This window comes from Sciurus vulgaris (assembly GCF_902686455.1).
Source record: "Sciurus vulgaris genome assembly, chromosome: 18".
NCBI classification, from domain to species: Eukaryota; Metazoa; Chordata; class Mammalia; order Rodentia; family Sciuridae; genus Sciurus; species Sciurus vulgaris.
In genome coordinates, this window is record NC_136479.1 from 28,982,958 (window position 1) to 29,002,484 (window position 19,527).

Below are 19,527 nucleotides of genomic sequence, written 5' to 3' on the forward strand. Positions count from 1 at the left end.
GCAGGTCCTTATGGAATCATAAACCCTGAAGGGTGCTAGATGAGACACCTAGTAATTCCTTTTTTGGTTCACAGTAAAGTCACAATTTTTCCATGACAGTGTCCCCCCTTGTGATCATAATCATCTCCAAGAAAGATCACTCTTGATCATAAATAAGAGACATGTAGAAAGCAGGACTGGTATTTCCATTATTTAACAGAATTCTCATACCTGACTATCAAGCCACCAGGAGTTCCTGCACTGTCTCAACAGAGGAATCCTCCAGACTCTCCTCACCTGTCACCTGGTCAGACCCTCTGCATTCCTCAGTACACCATGTGACATAGGTCCTAGGACACTGCAACCCTTCTCTGTGCTCCCAGGTCACTAAGGGGGCACTTGGGACAAGAGGATCACCTAACTTCACAGAGAGCAAAACACAGGATGCCCACCTGCAGAGGCCAATCTCCACTCAAGGTTTCAGTTCCAGTCAAGTGCATGGACAAAGCGGGTCAGTTCACAATTTTTTGTGGCAGTGAGAATGTCTTGAGGACAGGTGTTATAAAGCACCTGTCACAGACACTAAACCACATCCCTTTGGTCCCTGCAGCATCCATGGTTTGCAGGAGACCAGCATTCCTATCAGCCTGCTGGCTGCAGACGCTCCCACACAGAGGGGTGGACGGACTGCTGCATGGGGTTATTTAGCACTGTCTACTTTCACAGTGCTGAGTGCAGGCCAAATACAATTTCCATTTTAGTATACTTGCTACTAAGCTGTTCTTTCTGACTATAATTAGCCAGCATGTTCAGTTGCTCCTTAGGAGCGCTCATTCCTAATAAAAACAAAAACCCAGCCAATGGCTCAGACGATGGAGCTGATCATCCTATTTGCTGTGGCACTGCTAACCAAGTGGTAGCAGCACGTGCTGCTGAGGCAAGGCTGCAGACTTGTCTTATAGGGTTGAAATCGGGGACAGCCAAGAGACAACAATCTTCTCCATTTCAATTCTTCACGCAATAATACCTCCATTAGACTCTGAAGGCAGAACAGCTGGGACTCTCATCCAGCTCCAAGATGGTCCAGTGGGGAGAATCAGAGGCTAATGAGGGGTTAATGACATTCTTCATCCCTTTCTCAGTGAAATGAAACAACCTAACAACCAAATTGTCCAGTATGTGCCAGGCACTGTTTTATCTACCAGGAGGGTAGGGGGTGTGGCTCAGTGGCAGAGTACTTGCCAGCATTCATGAGGCTCTGAATGTTTCATCCTCAGCATCACAAGAGAAAGTGAAGGGGGGGAAATAAGTGACCCATGGATGCTGCTGTGTCTGACCAACTCCTTGTTGTTAATAGTTGAGGCTGCTCATTTTATCTCTGGATTCCAGCACCCAGCAGAGTGCCTGGGGTAGAGCAGATGCCCAAACAACACATGGATGGATGGATGGATGGATGGCTGGCTGGCTATAAAGCCTGCTTCTGGTTTAGGTAAGATGTTGGACTGTGAGAACCAGCCAAGCAATCAGCTGAGAAAATGGTTAGTATGGCAATCTGAATCAGCATCTTATTTGATATAAACTAGGGAAGGCCGAATATTTCCCTTTTGTAAGAAGGTCTACCACTGCGATATTGAGTCCATTGTGGGGACTCTACCAGAGAGATGCATTGTAGTTCAAGTTTACTTGTTGAGTGTCAACTGAACACTAGGGACTAGAGACAAAGGTGAATAAAAAACAATTCCCAATCTCCTAAAGATGGATGCCTGATGGGAGTTATCTTTTTGGTGGATGTCTGTCAGGATTCTGATGACAAGAACTCTGTTCCCATCATAGTCTCCCCACACGTCACTGTCACAGGCACCAGCTGTGACATCATCAGGGAAACCTTACCTTCTCAAAGGTTGTTTTAATAAGCAATGCCGGGCTGGGGAGATAGTTCAGCTGGTAGAGTGCTTGCCTCGCAAGCACAAGGCCCTAGGTTCGATCCCCAGTACCGCAAAAAAAAAAAAAAAAAAAAAAAAAAAAAAAAAAAGCAATGCCAACCTCTACCCTCTCTGATCAGCATTGCTAAGCTGGAATGAAGAGGCTATCTGCATCCACATGGGTCCCCAGATACCACTCTCTCTAAGGAAGGAGGCCAGGTCAGTGGGCACCTTGGGAAAGGGAGAAGGGCCCGACTCCAGGTCCTTTCTCTGAGCTGGTGCAAAGCACAAAGCTATCACAGCCAAGATAAGAACCTAGCTACCCAGGAAATGAGAATAACACATGGCCTTTGGGACCTCTCTCAGAACTGGTTTACGTGAAGTGTGATCCAATCAACCTTCTCAGATTCACACAGGACTCCTTGAATGGCCCCCACACTAAAGCCAGGTATGCTTGCCATCCCATTGGCCTTCACTGAAAAGCCCCCACTGAAGCACAAGAGGAAGGTTGCTCTGCAGAGGCCTGATGATCATGAAGAGCTGGGCTCCAAGTCAGATGGCCAGGAGGAGGGGATCCCATTCAGAGACTTCGATTCTATACATCCATCTCCTTGGCTGTAAAATGAGACCTAAACAGAACAGTATAGTGCCATCATCACAGAGGGACGTCTCACAGATAAGGAAGAAGAAGGTATAAAGATGATTTGGAGAAACAAAGTCCATTTCATCAACAATTATAGGAAGAGTGTGCCAGTCTTGGTGAGGGGGAGACCCAGACCAGAAGCTCACAGGATGCATCCAAGGACAGAGTGAGGAGTTTCACCAGGGAGAGTGAGGTCTCAGGGCCAGCAGCACTGAGAGCACCACTCCTGGCTGTCCTGAATGCTGGGTCCCCTTCAGAATGCAGTGTCACCATGAGACAAACTATAGGCCCAATGAGAATGACCATCCTAAGAGCCAGGCCACCTAGGATCTAGCTGGTCTGCTTGGGGGCCCAGGGAGGAGTCTGGGATAAGAGAGTGATGACACAGGAAGGACTTCTGTTTAGGCAATCGAAGGTGAGGTGCAGCCAGCATGCTGGTGCGCTTCTTTGAGGAGGCAAAGGGTATCATGAATGGCAGCAACCTAGCCTCCGAGCACTGAAGGTGGACAGGTGTGAGAGGAGACGAGACCCTTCCAGGGAACCTCATGAAGCCAGTGTGGTCGGCACATGCTGAGCAGGGAAGGGTGGCCTGGGGCGAGCCAGGACTGCATGGGACTGGAGGTTTGGGTTTCACAGCAGGAATGCTCAGGGCTCACATGGGGAGTGATCCTCTCTCCAGCCTGAAGAGGTCCAAAGAAAGAAGGGGCCAGTGGGGAGAGAGCTGAAGTGGTCCTGCTAAGAGAGAAGCATCTGGGGAAAGAGAAGGGAGCAGATGCCAGCTGAATTGCAGAACACAAAGGGTTAGGACAACTGCTGCCATGATGAGCTGGGAGAGGGGCAGATTGGAAAGGCCGAGGACATCCCTAGGCTCAGGCTCAAGTAATATAGAAACCCAGGGTGCTGGGAACAGATTGGAATGGCTGCAGCCATGAGGGGGGAAAGGGTCAGGGTTAAAATTATGGCATGATGCTTCTTGAAGACATCAAGTTTGTGATGTCTGTGAGACACCAGGTGGAGATGTCTAGTCACTGAGTTCCATGTTGGAGTATGGGTGAAGAGAGCCATGAATATCATCAAGGAAGAGATGCTGGTCTCATCATGGGAATGCAGAGCTTCCCAGGAGGAGATGCAGAGAGCTGGGAACAGCATTCAGGACAGCACCCAGAACCCACACTGGGGCCAGCAGAGAAGGGGCAGGGGTGGCCAGGGAGGAAGGACCAGCAAGGCTGGAGGAAAGCCAGGGTGATGGCTTGGAGGGTGCTATGCTGCTGGGCATAGGACAAGTCCATTTAATACTTGGCACCATATCTAGGCCAGAGAAAATACCCAAAGATTCAACAATTGCTGCTGCAAACTCTCAAATTAGCCCCATGGGAAGTGCCGTTACCCCTTTCACCTGCACCCCAGGGAGGATGTTTTCCAGTAGCACCTCCGCTCAGGGCAGGCTGTGCACACAGCCATCCTGTTGCCAGGCCCTTGCAAAAGTCCTCTCATGACACCTGCCACCCCACTCCTCCTGACCCCGCTCCCAGTCCACATGGCCATTTCTCTTCCTAAAGTGCAGGATGTGCTTTCCCTTTACAACCATAACATTCCTTTTGTCCTTGTGGGTCTGAACCAGCAGTAAAGGTTAAGGACATTAAGGGCACACAAAGAAACCCGACTGCCATTCAGGACAACTGTTTTGTTTGTTACTTACTGTTTTCGGACAGCTCCACAATATAGTAAAGAACAGGGCTGTTCCCATCGAAGGGCCGAACCCAGGAGAGCACCACGGCATGGCTGCGGGAGCTCAGGCTGGCCAGGAGGTTCTGAGGTGGGTGAGGCAGCTCACTTGAACAGCAAGGAGAAGGAACAAGAAGAAGGTGCATGTCAGACCAACAGTTCACCTGGGTGCTCACTATGGAGAGTCCCGGGGTACAATGTTTGGGAACGGAGAAAATAAAATATGGCCCAAACACAAATACTCCTCATCCTCCCTCTCCTGCAAGAGGAACAAAGCCCTGCTCCACCACCACAGTGCCATTTTGTTTTCTGAACATAATTTGATGTAATCCCTATGGAACTGAAACAACAAATAACATCGTTACTTAAATGGGGCAGTGTGTGCACAATTTTTTTTATGCAGTATATTATTTAGTAGAGAAAACTTGGTCAATGATTTGTTTTCACAACTAGAAGCTGGTAATGGAAATGCAGTAAACCATATAAACAGGAAAAGTCCTGGTAGATATGACTTAATGTGAAAATTTTCACACTAGCCATTTGGAATTAGTATTGAAAATGCCCATCTGTATTCTTAGACAAACAGAGTCGCCTCATTTATTGACAGCATGAGGTTATATTGTCATTCCGTCTTTTGTTGGATAATGGGGGTTTGGGGGAAACACTTAAAAGGAAATGTGGTGAAAACACTAACTAGAATCCCATGGAAATGGTAAATTTCACATCAGCATGGCCATAAAATGGAAATGCAATTAAAGCAAATAAATTCCAAAAAGAAGTTACTAATAAAAAAGTTTTTACTGGGATTTACTGGTGACAAAGCTGCATACTCTACTGTGTCATTTCTCCCAACCACTGGTCTGCAACCCTGAAGTCACAAATTCCCCATGTCCAGTGTTTAACCTTGACGTCCCATGGTCTGGCAGCAGGACCTGCTTTGGGACGGTGCAGGATGGCTGCTGCTTCTGCAAATGTTCCCAGGCAGTGCCGTGGAAAGGTGCTGAGCATGACCCATTTTGCCCACGAGCTGGTGTGGGCACTCTCTGAGACATCAGTTACTGCTGAAGCACATAGGTCAGAACAAAAAGCCATAATTACCCTGGATATTTTTTATTTTAAAAATGTACTCATTATACTTTAAAATTTATTAAGCTGTTTTGAGCTTTCAGCTACCTAAGAAACACAGCTCTCTCTAACCCCTGCACACCGTTTATAACAAAACAGTATTTCTCATGTAGACTTCAACTACATTGTAACCAAGCACAGTAAGCAGAAACCTCAGCCTGAAATGTTGCTTATTTTCTTCTTAACTGTGAATTGTTTTAAATCAGAGAAAGAGCTGTTATTTCTAGTTGAGTTCTCCAACAACCAAACCTCCATTAGATTTCTAATAAAGGCCAATAGGCAGGAAATGCTAGGATAAAAACATCTATTCTACCTCTCCCAAGTCCCATTTCCTATTTTCTACCCCCGTCTGAATTGGTTTGTCGAAACAGTCCACCTGAAAACAAATCATGAATAAGCTTGAATAGACATATCTAAATAAGACTACTGAATAATAAAAAAAAAAATTTGTCTGGCCTAAGCTGGAACATCTAAACCCTTGGAATCTCCAAGGGACAGAACTGTCTATTACCCATAGTGGGCCTCTGAGACATACTGAGTGTATGCTTGTGAGGCAACTTGGGGGCCCCCAGATTGTTCCAGGATGGGTTCCGGCCATGCTGGAAAGACTAGCACTGTGACAGGGCGGGGGTTTCAGCCACTGCCATCTGCCCAACTTCTGGCCTCCAGCATGTTTGTGTGTGGGAGGTTAGAGACTGAATTCAACCAGGCACCAATGATTGAATCAATGGTCCCAACACAGACACTCAGTTGAGCTTTCCAGGTTGGTTATCATGAGTTGATGCAACCTGAGCACAAGGAAGCTTTGAGTCAGGACCCTCCCTACCCTGCCTCAGGCTCTGTTCATTTATCTGGCCCTGATTTTTGTCCTTTATAATACAACTGTATGGAGCGTACTTTCCTGAGCCATGAGTAGAGAATTTGAACCTGAGGGCATAGTGGGAAGTTTCAGAGTTTAGTCAATTGGTTAGAAATGCGTGTGGCCTTGAAGTCCGGAGCGTGAAGCCAGTGCCTGAAGCTGGAGCCTCATGTTGGGGACTGTGCCCTGGTCTTGTGAGGTCTGTACTACACCAAGGTAATTCTTATCAGTGTCAAGACTCCCCAAAAACGGAAGGCTTTCTGACACAGGAACGACTTAGAAGACCAGGAGGGCTATCTGTGTTGCAGGTCATTTTCCATGTGGACACTGCAGGTGCTCCAAGAGGCTCGGCTCCCTGCAGCAGATGGACACATGCACAGTCTGAGTCTCAGCCCAGATGCAGCATCCACACCAAATCCCAAAGACACAGTGAGAACCCGGGAACTCATGAGTGGCATCGTTTGACAAGACAGGAAAAAAAATCACACATTCTAGTCAGTGTGGTTTCTGATTTCCCACCTCCTGGCAGCTCAGAAGCAATTGATAAGAAGGTGACGGGTCTGTTAGGAGGCACACTGAGCCACAATGATGTAGCCAAGAGCCAAACATTAGGGATTAAAAAACATTTTTAAAAAGATTTTTAAAAAAGAGACTTAAAACCAGGCCTGATGGCACTCAACAATAATCTCAATGACTCAGGAGGTTGAGAAGTAAGAGGATTGAAATTCTGAGGCCAGCCTCAGTCATCTAATGAGACTTTTCCTCAAAATAAAATAAAATGGACTAGGGATGAAGCTCAGTGGTTGAGACCCCGGGTTCAATTCCTTGTACTAAAAAAACAAACGAACAAACAAACAACAAAAAAAAAAACCTTAAAGGTAAAGTGGTCTTGAGACATTCAGTGTAGAACCTGAGACCTAGGCAGTCCAGTGGTACCTGACAACATGGCCACGCCTGAGGCACTGATGCACTGATGCACCAGGCCATGGCTCACTCATAGCTGTCTGATAGCACAATGCAGGATGTGGCTTTTACACATATATCACAGGACTCAGAATTGGAAGGAGAGTTGTTTTTCCTGGTTCTAGCCCCTACCCTATGCGAACAGGGTTTCTATCATTTCTCTTGTGTCCAACATTACCTGTTAAGCCATGCAAAGAGCTTGCTAATAGACATTGAAAATATAAACCATTCCTTTAAATAAGTTCCAGTTATCTTGTGAAACCCTTGACTAGCCTGTCAGTAATGGATAAATGAGACTCTAATATATTCTGAATCTATTTCAGAAAATCTTACCTAATAGGAGAAGATTGCATCCAGGCGTTTCTCTGCCAACTTTGAAAGGAGATAAACGATTGGCAGAGACTCACAGACAGTGATACCCAGATGGGTAACAAATGGAGGCGATCTGAGAAAAATGGAAACGAAGCCCAGTGCTAAGTCACCTTGCAAGGTTGATGGGACTGGGGCAAATCACCATCCGCAAATTACAGCACAGGAATATCAGAGATTAACCAAAACACAAACCCAGACTATATCGGAAGGAGATTAAGTGAGTGTGTGAGAAAAACAGTTTTGAGGACAAGAGTGAGCAACTGGTGAAATTGTGGCTGTGGAGGAATGGCTTGGGCAGAGGAGGAGTGGGCAGGTACTTTCTATATAAAAAGCATTGCCCCTTTGATGCACAAATGATGACTTGGTCAAACTCATCTTCTTCTTCTCTGCTCCAAAGAGGAAGATGGTGGGGTCTGATAACTTAAATTGTTCACTCATTATGGCTTTGTCAGAAGTAGTTTTATTGAAAGAAACCTCTCCCACTGCCTCAGGGTCAGAGTCTTCACGCCTTGCTCTGTAAATTAGGTTTTCTCGGTACTCCAGGATCATGAGAATTAGTCTCTGATTTCAGGAGGAGAGAGGCAATGCTAATTGGGTCTTTAAATGATTGAACAATTAATCAATCCATAAAGCCTTAGGAGTTTGGTCCCTCTGTGTTCAACAGGGCAAGATGCTTGCAGGGATATGGAGTCATCCCAGGAACCAGCAGCTCCTGACCTTATGGTACCAGCAAACTAGGGGGAAAGACATAAGCAAAACCAGGGGTGACCACATTTATGATGACCAGTGCTGTTAATTTACAGAATACATCACAGAACCATCTGGAAATTTAGAAGCCCCTCCTTTTGGACAGGGGATTAACACCAAGCCCAAGTAAATTGTGAATTAGTCCTGCTGGGTGGTGCAAAACATACCATCCTTTTAAACTTAGTGAAGTGAGTCTCGCTTAGACATTCCCTGGCACCAACTATATGGCTGGCACTGTGGGAGGCACCCAATGCTCCTTAGCAGATACCTCTGGCCATGAAGATGTGGTCAAAAATCGTATCCTGAGGCTGCAGAGCCTGTGATGCAGCAAGGGATGGGGTGAAGAGGAATCAGAAAGGTTGAGATTCCTTGAGGGCACCTCTTCAGCCCCTCAAGGGAGAGGTGTGGCCCTTCCAACTGGCTTAACCAAACAGTTTCCTGCTGGACTACTAACTGGCAGGGCAAACAAGCATGAGGATACACCAACGGACAGTCTGTTTTTGAAAAGCTTGTTTCTAATGCTCCTAATTTCTATATTTAACGAAGTGATTTTTAGCTGAAGTCAAGAGGGAAGGGAAACAGGCTTTCAGATCTTTGAAGGACACTGTTTAGCCATAAGTACTTCTGAGTTCCTTCTGCAATATAAGATTTATTTCTTGATTTTTTTTTTTTTTGTCATCTGAGTCAATCAGGAGAGTGTGACAGAGCTCAATCTTAAAGTTCTCTGAGAAGCACCAAATGCCCCATAATCATGGATTATTATTATCACTATTATTGTCATTACTGATGTTGTAGAGTATCAAGATCTGCTTGGATGTAAAGGTGCACAACTCTCCTGATTCATTCAGAACTGGAAGAAGCAATGCTTATAACACCAACAACTCACAAGGACCAATGGCCTTCCTAATCAGTTCTGCAACCAGTGCCACCTAAATTGGTTTGAATCACAAATCTGCAAATATTTCTATATTTAGAGATGAGGTGTTTTACCACTGCAGAAAACCTATTATTTCATACATACAGCAACATTTGCTGAAAAATGTATTTTACTTAGAGGAAATCAAATAAGCAAATAGTAGGGAAGATATGTAAATCAGTAGAACATAAAATTGTGCAGAATAAAAAGAATGTGCTATATTGGAAGTATGCAATTTGGCTTCTGCTGACAGAGTCTTTATGAACTGCTAACACTTATTTATTTGATACCAACAATGGATGATCTAAGAGTTCTCAAAGGTAGTTTTAAAATTGTGAATAGCAGAGGATTATATGAATTCACTGGCTATGCTCTCTAATATCATAAAAAAAAAAATCCCTCATCTGAGACCTAGAAAAAAAGAACAAGAGCTGGACAAGGACTTCTGATGGAGCGAAGGGAGCTCATGAGCTTTTTCAGTGGGGAGCCAACTCATGCACATGGAGGGTAAGAAGGAGAATCAGAAGGCCAACCAGTGGCCCAAAGCATCCACGCATTACTCCATGCATTTGTGCATTCAACCAACCAACCAGCACACATTTATTGAGTACCTGTTGTATACCAGACACTGTGTCAGGCACCCAGAATGCAAAACTGTGCCATTGAGGTGCTTCAAGGAAGGGAAGGAATCAAGAAGGTAGGCTCATCCCTCCCAGTGTATGCATGCTGCCAGTACAAGGGAGGACGGATCAGGAGCTTGGCAGAACTGCAAGAGGCAAGAAACCATGATGGAGGGGAACCCTCAAGGATGCATGAGCAGGAGCCCTTCGGGTGCCGGCAGAGAACCCAGCTGTGCTATGGAGGCAGCAGTGACTGAGGCACCTGAAAGGGCTGGAGGTACAGGGAAGGCAGAAAGCCTGGAGTTGGTGGGCTCCAGTGCTTATAGTCCAGTAGGGGAGACACCGGCTGTCCAGGGCCCAGAACCCTCTGTGGGTTCCTGCTGATTCTAACTAGGGTGAACTTTGCTGCAGACAGTTGCTAACCTCTAAAAAGAAAAGGGTTATCCTGGATTTTTCAGATACTGAAGGTGCTGCAGGATACTTTGGACTGGCTGCTATACATCATTAACCTTTTAAATTCCACAAAGAGGGGTTAGGGCAACTTTTGTTCTTGGCCACTCATTCATGCAGGCAACAGGCAGAAGGCTGTGTGTGTGTGTGTGTGTGTGTGTGTGTGTGTGTGTGTAGCTTTAGCAAGTGCTGTTTTCATTCTTAATTCCCTTGGCTGGCATCTAGGGATTTAAAGACAAATAAGACACGTGTACCCAAACTGTTCCAATGCTATTTTTAGGGAATTATTTCTGTATACAGAATTCTTCCCAGATTAAGGTGGACAGAGTCCATAGAAAAAATCTTTTATGAATGCCTTTTCCTGATGGCCCAGTGTCCAATAATGGCCAGGGAGGGACCAGTGGGTGTGTCATGGATGGGTGGGTCTGTCACCAGCACCAGCTGCTCCTCTGGCAATGGTGATGCTTTGGTTTTATTTTCAGGTTTTATTTTTGTATTCATGTACTCAGGGAATATCTGGGAGTGCACAGTTTTTAAAAAGCAAATAAATTCACATTGGAAAAATGAAATTTGTCAGCAGGCATTTAATTTTCCCACTCTATGCATGGAGAGAGAGAGCTGAGGAAAGAGTGTGCAGAAGAGATCAGTGGTTCCTGCCTGTGCCCCTGGACCCCCAGGAAGGTCTGGGCTGGAAGTAATGGGCAGCTGCTTGCTATTTTCAGGATTTAAAAGACTTAGTGGAAAGTATCTGTTCACCCACAGAGAGGCAGCTGGGACTAACTTAAGCTCCAAGTCTATTGACTGTCGCGGCAATGGTCTTGCTCGTGGGCTGACCCTGATATTTCTCCTAGATAGGAAGCTCTGGTGGGCAGTCAGATGGAAAAATGAACTCACTGCTGCTTAACCACAGTGTGGCAAAGAGGCTTTCACACTATGGTGTCTATAGGGCAGACATGACAAAGGATCAATGGGGATGATAAACTATGATCAAATCATCTACACTGAGAATGCAACATTTTAACTTTGAAGTTAAAAAACAAAACAAAACAAAAAAAAACCCAAATCTTGTCAATGCCCATGGCTGCACAGCATGACATATTGACTTGGGACCACTTGGGCCTCTGTGTATGAAGTGGTATTGCTTGGGAGGTGCTGGCCAAGGGCAGCAACGTAGATAGCAAGGAGCTGGCTAACACCCAAGGTGGTACTCACATCACTTCCAGCCGGGCTGTTCTGGAATCATTTCCACCCTCAGATACGATTTCACACATGTAGTCCCCGATGTCACCTGACCAAGTCTGGCTAATGAGGAGGGACCCATCCTTCTCCACCACAATTCTAGAGCTGCCAGATGGGGTGATGACCATATTGTCCTTCTTCCAAATGTAACTGTGGGCCAAGCAAGGAGTCATCAGTTACAAAGCCCTCAAGAGCAGGAGCACTTCCCTGTTAAATAGCAACAACTGACGACATTGAGAATATACCAAAGATCATTGAATTGTGCTTTTTAAAAGGGTGACTTTTAAGGCTTTTGAAATATACCTAAAAAAGAAAAGAAAAGAAAAGCATCTAGATATCTTTGTCAATATAAAAAAGCAGGTGCTGAAGTCAAACCCAGACAATTAAGACAACTGGAAACTTGTCTGACCTTGTATATAAGAGCTGGAGACTCTTGGGATCATGTGCATACCTATCACCTGCTAAAAGGTACTTAACAATCCTGTCCCAGGAATGCACCTGCAGGACAAGACTGCCCTCTGAACAGGAGGCAAGGACTGTTTAAAAATTCCAGAGTGGGCCAGGTATAGTGCATAACTATAAACCCAGTTACTTGGGAGGCTGAGGCAGGAGGATTATAAGTGCCAGTCTGGGCAACTTAGCAAGACCCTACCTCAAAATCAAATCATAAAAGGTAAAAGGTCTGGGAATGTAGTTCAGTGGCAAAGTGCCAATGGGTTCAATTCCCAATACTGCCCAAAACAAACAAACAAAAAGATTGGGGGGCTAGGAATATAGCTCAGTGGGTAGGACACTTGCCTAGCATGTGAGAAGCCCTAGGATCAAGTCCCAGTACTAGGGGAAAAACAAAACAAAACAAAAAAACCCTAGAGTGGAATTACCCAACTCCTAACAAACAAACAAACAAAAACCAAATAAATGAAAGTCACATCTCAGCATCTTATAAACATATTTAAACATATTTTCTTAAAATCCTACCATTCTAGCAGATGGTCCCTAAAATTGCATTTCTTCCTCACTTAATCTTTATCTGTGTTTTAGCCCATTTTTCTTTTCAAATATAGAATCAATTAAGAGCCTGTCCAGTCTTTTGATGTCCCTGGGCTAGATGAGATGAAAAGTGCTCATTTTTTTTCCCTCCAGAATAATTTGATCAGGTTTTCAAAATGTACCCAGTTTTTTTTTTAAAGCTTTCATATTCACAGAGCTCTAACATTTACAAACTTCTCATATGAAATTATGCTGAGACAGAACAGATCAGATTCCACAAGAAGGAAATGGAGAGATGAGCTCCAGGAACAGAAGAACCCCAGTTAAAAGGGAGCCATCCAGTCTTTCTTGCCAAGGGGCTTCCCATTTAAACAACGTTACAAGAAAACCACGCAGATCCAGGGCTTCTCTTTAAGCTCTCAGAGTAGGAGAAAGCCAGCCTGTTGTTCTTCATTCTCTGTAATCACACTCCAAAAGTCTTTTACAATGGATGGATTCTTTTCCAGGCATGGTAAAGATTCTAAGCTGGCCTCCAAGGATTCACTGGGTAATCTTTAACTGACTGATTTCTGTTTGTTCATTTTGTTTTGTATTCAGCATTCCTTTAACTAATCCAAACTTGTTTTTGAGCTCTGGGGACCTCTGGAGAACCAGGTAGGGATGTGGGAATTCCTGATTTGTCAAACACCTATCCAGAAGAGTGAGAGAAAGGCTGAGTCTTTGAACCCAGTTAAAAACATATGCATCATGAGTCATCCCCTCTGCCCAGAGAGGATGTCCCAGGAAGCAGGCAGGCATCTTGGTGCCACCACTTTGGTGAACTACATGGAGCCGAGACCAGAGTGATAATACTACGATGACTGGATCTCTTTCTAGATTTATTTTCAAGGCTGATTTTGAAAACTAATAAATTATTCTGTAAGTGCTGGTTTTGGGGGAAAAACTCACCACAGAGGGCTACCTGCCTCTAACCAGGCAACTATCTGAAGGGCCACGTTTTTTATCATCACCTGAAAGGATGTCACAATTGCTTTTGTGAACTGCCACCTAGTTTCCTTCTTTACATGTTATTTTCTTCTCGGTGCCTCAGAAAACTGTGGCTGCCTTTCTTCTAAGTGCAGGTCTCCGTTGTTCTCCATGTCACAAGGAAACCATCCTTGGAGTAGAGAAAACCTCTCTGGAGAATTGCAGAGTCCCCATGTAAACACTGCTGAAATCCTATTCGATCCCTCTGGATTTTTCTCTCATTAAGTATCAGCTGCTGACAAGTACGTTTTACAGATAGTGTATTAACCTTGGCAGAAAAATCATGAAAAGCTGTATTGAAGTCATGAAGTGGAACGCAGCTCACTGTAAATAATACATAAGGCTGGAGTGGAAAATGGGATTCGTGTGATTAACGATGGAGCCGTGACCATAGGATGCCATAATCAGGGATCAGCTGCTGAAATCAGTTCCCGAAATTTTTACTCCTCATCTCAACTCCACTTTACAAGCTCACAGAATATGAATAAATCCCAAAGTATCAAAACTAAGGGAACTGACCGGAGAGAGATTCGGGGGTCGTGAGTGGCTCCGCAGTGCAGTGTGGCCGTGGTCCCCTTAATCACTACTTGGTCCTCGGGGGGGTGAACAATGGATGTTCGATCTGAAATAACATGAGACACAGCTCAGATGAAATTACAAGTTTCAGAGTCTTTGCCCCTAGGGGGATAATGAATTGATCATCTGATATCAAAACCTCCCAAGTTTTCTCTTATCTTGGCAAAATGAGAGTAAATGGAAGCACTCAGAAGCATTCAGGGAATTGAAAACAAGCCTTCCCACTTGCAGCAAAGTCCATCTTCCCTCCCCAACCCTCCTACGTCATCCTGGATCCTCCAAACCCTCCAGGAGAAAGAGAGTGGATGATCCTGTGCAAGTGCCTCCTCAGTTCTATGCTCTTGGTTAAAATCCAGATTCTTTTCCAAGATAATCATTGTTTGAGCAATTTCTAATGTTCCCATAGTACTTGTTCCCATTTCAAAATACTTTCACTTACATTAATTTATTCAATCCTCACAGCAATCTTGTTAAAGCTCTAATATTATTATTCCCAGTTTTCAGGAATGAAAATGGATACTCCGAAACACCTTGACCTGCTCCAAACTACAGAGTTCAAGAGAGTCTCATCAAGCGCTGTCCACACCCGCAACCCCTAAGCCCCCTAGCTGCCCCAGAGAATGCCAGCCTCCTTGCACATGGCCCATGCAGTGTGGTCCCACACCATACACCTCTCAGGGGGATGCTGCTCCAGTCCCATGCACGGAACTTAGAAGTCACAGGGCTCAGTTCATGGCCTGATATGACCAACTCTTAGCAGTGCATGAAGAAAAATGTCTAAGTGGTATTTTTCTTGTCAAAGAAAGGACATGTCACTGTCACTAACAGTTGTACAAATTAACAGGGATAATGTAGATTGAAAATAATCTGTAGGAGCCAGGCATGGTGGAGTGTAGCTGAGTCCCCAGTCACTTGGCTCCTGAAGCAAGAGGATGGCTTGAGGCCAGGAGTTTGAGACCAGTCTGGGCAACATGGTGAGACCCTGTCTCAAAAAAAAAAAAAAAAAAAAAAAAAGGAAAGGAAATGCTCTGTAGGTCACCAAAGTGCTACACCGATTGTTCTAGTACAGTTACAGTTTTGAATCCCAGCAGATCCACAAAATTATAGTGAGTAATCTTTAGAGATCCAGACCTCATTTCTCACAAGCTTTTGAATGTATGGTTAGTTTTTAGCAAAGCATGATGAATCAGAAGTGATTGATTCCCATCACCAAATGGAACAAACCTCTTTTTTTAGTACTTGCTTGTGGGAATTTGGATTAACTTCTTTTAAACTCTTGGTGTATTTAAATACCTAAACAATTAGAAAGAGTGATTTGTCAAAGTGGATGCTAAGCACATGAGAGAAAATGCTGAACAAATATGAAATGAAGCATAATGACTTTTATTTAAGGAAAATGGCATTTAGCAAATTCTTCTCTCAAGTGAGTTAAATTTCTGTCCTTGTTAACCTAATGAAAATCTGTTGGTGAGCACTGTCTTTTGCTCTTTTGAACAATGAGCTTTAAGTGACATGGATTTGGATGAAGAAGAGAGGGAAAGTACTTGGGCAGTTGAAGTGGGGGGAGTTGGCACTCCAATCCTTACGTTCCAGAAAACAATTCATTCTGCATCTCAGAAACTAGTGTCATAGATGAAACAAGAATGATAAAAGCCAGAGAAATAATAAAGATTTTCTTCCACTTTACTCCTAATATATGAGAAACATTCATATTTAATGTCCTAGGAGTATAGCTGATCATAATACAGTACAGAAAATATATACTTTCTTTAGGATTTTATTTCTTGAGTCACTTTTCTTATAAAATGCTTATAAATTTAATCAACACATCAAGTTTGTTATTTCAACTAGTTGGGCATACTATCTCTACTGACTTTAAAAAGTCAATCTTTTATCTCTCCTGAAATATCCCCATTAAGTCTTGAATACATCTTTTAATTATTCTTTTAGAAAGTGAAAAATTAATTACTCAACAGACTTCTATAAATTAGTTGTAAAAATAATCATTCTCTTTTGATTAAATGAGAAAGTCCAAGGGCATACTGACATCCCCTAGGCACAGATGGCATGATGATTAAGCATGATTAATGGAAAGTTCACAAAGACTGAGGTCCTTACTCCACACAGTGAGTGCTGCAGATGCGTCCAGGGACCCCTCTGTGTTAGCTGCATAGCAGGTGTAGTTGCCAGCATCCTGGATGAACACAGGGGTTATCTGCAGGCCCCCGGACTCCAGCAGCATGAACCTAGGAATCCGGACAGAGCCACTGGCCAAAATTTGGCTTCCTGAAGGAAAATAGGAATTTTAGAGTTTTAGAATTGTAGGAAAAACAGGAATGTTAGAGCTATAAACCTTGAAAAGAAAGAAATTGTTAGGCAGCAACCAAGAAAAATAACTTAAGAAGACTATCAGAGTAAAGTGAAAATTTTACGTACCAAAATAACCAAAGTAGTTTTCTTAACATTACTTAGATTCATGAAAACCAAGAACATCCTAATTGTCCAACACTGAGAGTCGATTAAACAAACTATAATCTGTGTAGTAATCGTTATCTTTGGGTGACTGGTTTTTATGTTTCTTTGTATACATATGCATTTAAAATTTTTCTATATAAAGCTGCTATTATGTTCAAGATCAAGAAAGAAAAAAAATATATAAAATATAAGAAGGCACCCTCTTGCTATTGCTCTGCAGTTTCCCAGGTCCTTACCTTACAAGCCATGTCTGAGTGCAAGACCTTCACCTCTGAGAGGGAAGATGCTGCCAAGCAGCTTTCTGATCATGTGGACCAGAGGTGACTTTTGATGTTCCCCCCACATCAATCCACCCAGCACTATGTGCCAAGCTATGTGAATCAACACAGTAAAGCACAGGCTTGTTGAGATGGGATCTGTGCCCCGGTCACTTAGTGACATGCACACTGACTTGTAGAAGAGGCTGTGGGGACTACAGAGACAATGGCAATGTGTCAACAGTCTTCAAAGGAACTGAAAACAGTTGAAATTAATCTTCACAGGTCAAACTGGGGAAGGTAAAAAATGATAACATCTTTCTTTAAAAAAAAAAAAAGGCATGAGCTTTAATTTTGAATATTACAAAGAACAACTCCTTCCTTCCATGTATAGGAAAGCTGAGTCCTAGCAGAGCTACAACTCCAATACTTAATATTTTAAAGACCCCCAGGGGGCTAAGGGCACTCTACGAGAACTTAGGTGGAGGAGAGTGACATTTGCACAATTTTTATTATTGTTTAATGTCTGTTCCTTTTCTGGAAGGCAGGGGTCTTGACTGTTTCTATTCACCCTTTTACCCCGGTATCTGGCACCTGGTAGGGACAGTCAATAAATGACTATTCAATTTTTACTGAAATAATTCGTGGATATACAGAAAGTAAAAAGAACAAAATGCAACTGAAGGTGAAGGGCTCATCTTCTACACCAGTCACGCTGTACTGGAAGTGGAAGCCACTTGCCTGTCTTCCATGTGATGGCGGGCTTGGGAGCCCCAGACACCTCGCACCGAAGAACAGCTGTCATCCCATCAGTAACTGTGGTGTCAACTGGACGTTGGATGAACGCTGGGGCAACATCTGTGGAGAGGAATTGAACAGTGGGTGGTCAGCACATTGTCCCTGGTGAGAGTGCCACATGGCTCTGGAGACCCACTGCAGTGAGCAGTAGCAATAAAACATGAAACCTTTCAGGAGCCCTTATTTGTGTCCCAGGAGTTCCCTATCTTTCTTTACAACCTAGAGAGAAATGGATGTACAAGTGCCAAGTGCAGGGACCAGTGAGGGCAGTTTTGGGTGAATGGTAAAGAGAGAAGAGGCCTAACTCAGGATAATCCTCCTGGGAACAGTTTAGAGGAGCACTTTTATTTCATTTCAATTGAATTTCCAATCTGACCCTCCTGAGAACCCTGCAGACAGGGCTACTTCGTCCCAGGCAACACATGAGGAAACTGAGGCTGAAAGACATTAGGCAAGCACATGGGCTAGTTCCCAGGCCTCTTGCTGAAGTGGGGTTTGGCAAACTACCAACTGTGAGCCATGTCCAGCCAGCTCTGTTTTTGTAAACAAAGTTTTATTGGAACATCCACCTCCTGCTCACTCCATGCTATCTATGGCGGCTTCCATGCTGGTCACCACAGCAGAGCTGACTAGCAGAAGTTATGTACCTCAAAGCCTCAAATATTTACTATCAGGCCCTTTACAGAAAAGAACCTGGTTGATCCTTGCCCTAGAACTCCTGGCTGCAGTTTCAAGGTAGGCTCTAAATAATTCTAACTGATCGAAAATCAGTCTGGTTTAAGCATCCAATATTATTTCTACTTCTTGAGCTATATTTATTTCCTATGCTCCAAAATAAAGGGCAAATTGGACCCCTGGGTGAAGGTCAAGGAAATGACCCCCTATTTACCAAAATACAAACATGGATCTTTAGAAATTTTGCTTCTTCACAAGCCCCGCCTGGTGACCGCCAATAGCCACACGCACACTGGCATCGACTAGCTTTCTCAATGGCTCTTTCACCCAGGGACATCAGCACTTTGCTTCCCAAAAGGGCAACAGGAAACATATAATTCCATAATCACTAAATTCTACTTCATTTTAGAAGAACAATATTACGACTGTGGGAGATTAAAAAGAAAACCCACAGATACAATGAAAACCTTTACCTTTATTTTATTTTTCAAAGACAGAGTGCCAAGGTATTTCTGTTAATGGAATAATAAAAGAAACTCACAAAAGAACTATAATTGTTCAATAAAACTAAAATAGAGAATGAACATAAAAAATAGAAAAAAGATCAAAAGAAAAAGATTAGGAGTGAGCTAGCTATTCACTCAATAGTCTTTCTGATTCTGTCCAGAAAAATGGGGAATGTTTTTAGAGAGGAGGGTTCAGGGCTGGGAAGTCAGAGTCTCACAAGTACAGGTTCAGGGAGGGTACCAACAGTATCCTTGCTGCTCATGGACTTCAGGAGAATTTCCCAGGGACCCATAAGTGGTTGAAGTATGGTGGCCATGGCCACAGGCCTGGTGCACCCACAAGGTGGGAAGCTCTGGCCTAAAGCCCCATCTATGTTCCGCTGGTAGGCAGTACTTACTGGTCACATCCAGGTAGGTATGAGTCTGGATCTCCCCTCCTTCATTACTGGCAAAGCACTGGAAGATTCCAGAGTCTTCTGGACACAGCTTCTGGATGCGCAGGCCTCCGCTGGGAAGCACTGTGTATCGAGGGTTCTGGAGCTTGCTAATGGAGACAGCATCCTTATACCAGGAGAGGGTGGGAAGAGGGACCCCTGGGTAGGTGTGGAAGGAAACAGACATTTGAGAAAATTAAACTCCAGGAAATCCTCACCAGGACTGAGGC

The 19,527-nt window shown here is 44.0% G+C and overlaps 1 protein-coding gene across 3 annotated transcripts in view; it reads right to left on the bottom strand.

Annotated features, from left to right (window-relative positions):
* The window catches only part of SDK1 (sidekick cell adhesion molecule 1), an 871,941-nt gene that overhangs the window by 203,282 nt on the left and 649,132 nt on the right, over window positions 1-19,527 (bottom strand). For 2 of the 3 annotated variants that reach the window (XR_013760646.1, XM_079120438.1), the window contains exons 9-14: window positions 19,262-19,456; window positions 17,622-17,742; window positions 16,271-16,434; window positions 14,096-14,198; window positions 11,534-11,710; window positions 4,244-4,377 (exon numbers count right to left, since the gene is read on the bottom strand). Coding sequence is in view for 1 of the 3 variants with exons in the window: in XM_079120438.1 (XP_078976564.1) it covers window positions 4,244-4,377; window positions 11,534-11,710; window positions 14,096-14,198; window positions 16,271-16,434; window positions 17,622-17,742; window positions 19,262-19,456 (894 nt within the window). In the remaining 2 variants the exon portion in view is untranslated. Of the gene's footprint in view, window positions 1-4,243; window positions 4,378-11,533; window positions 11,711-14,095; window positions 14,199-16,270; window positions 16,439-17,621; window positions 17,743-19,261; window positions 19,457-19,527 lie in introns of all 3 variants that reach the window. The other variant, XR_013760645.1, reaches the window with a different exon arrangement.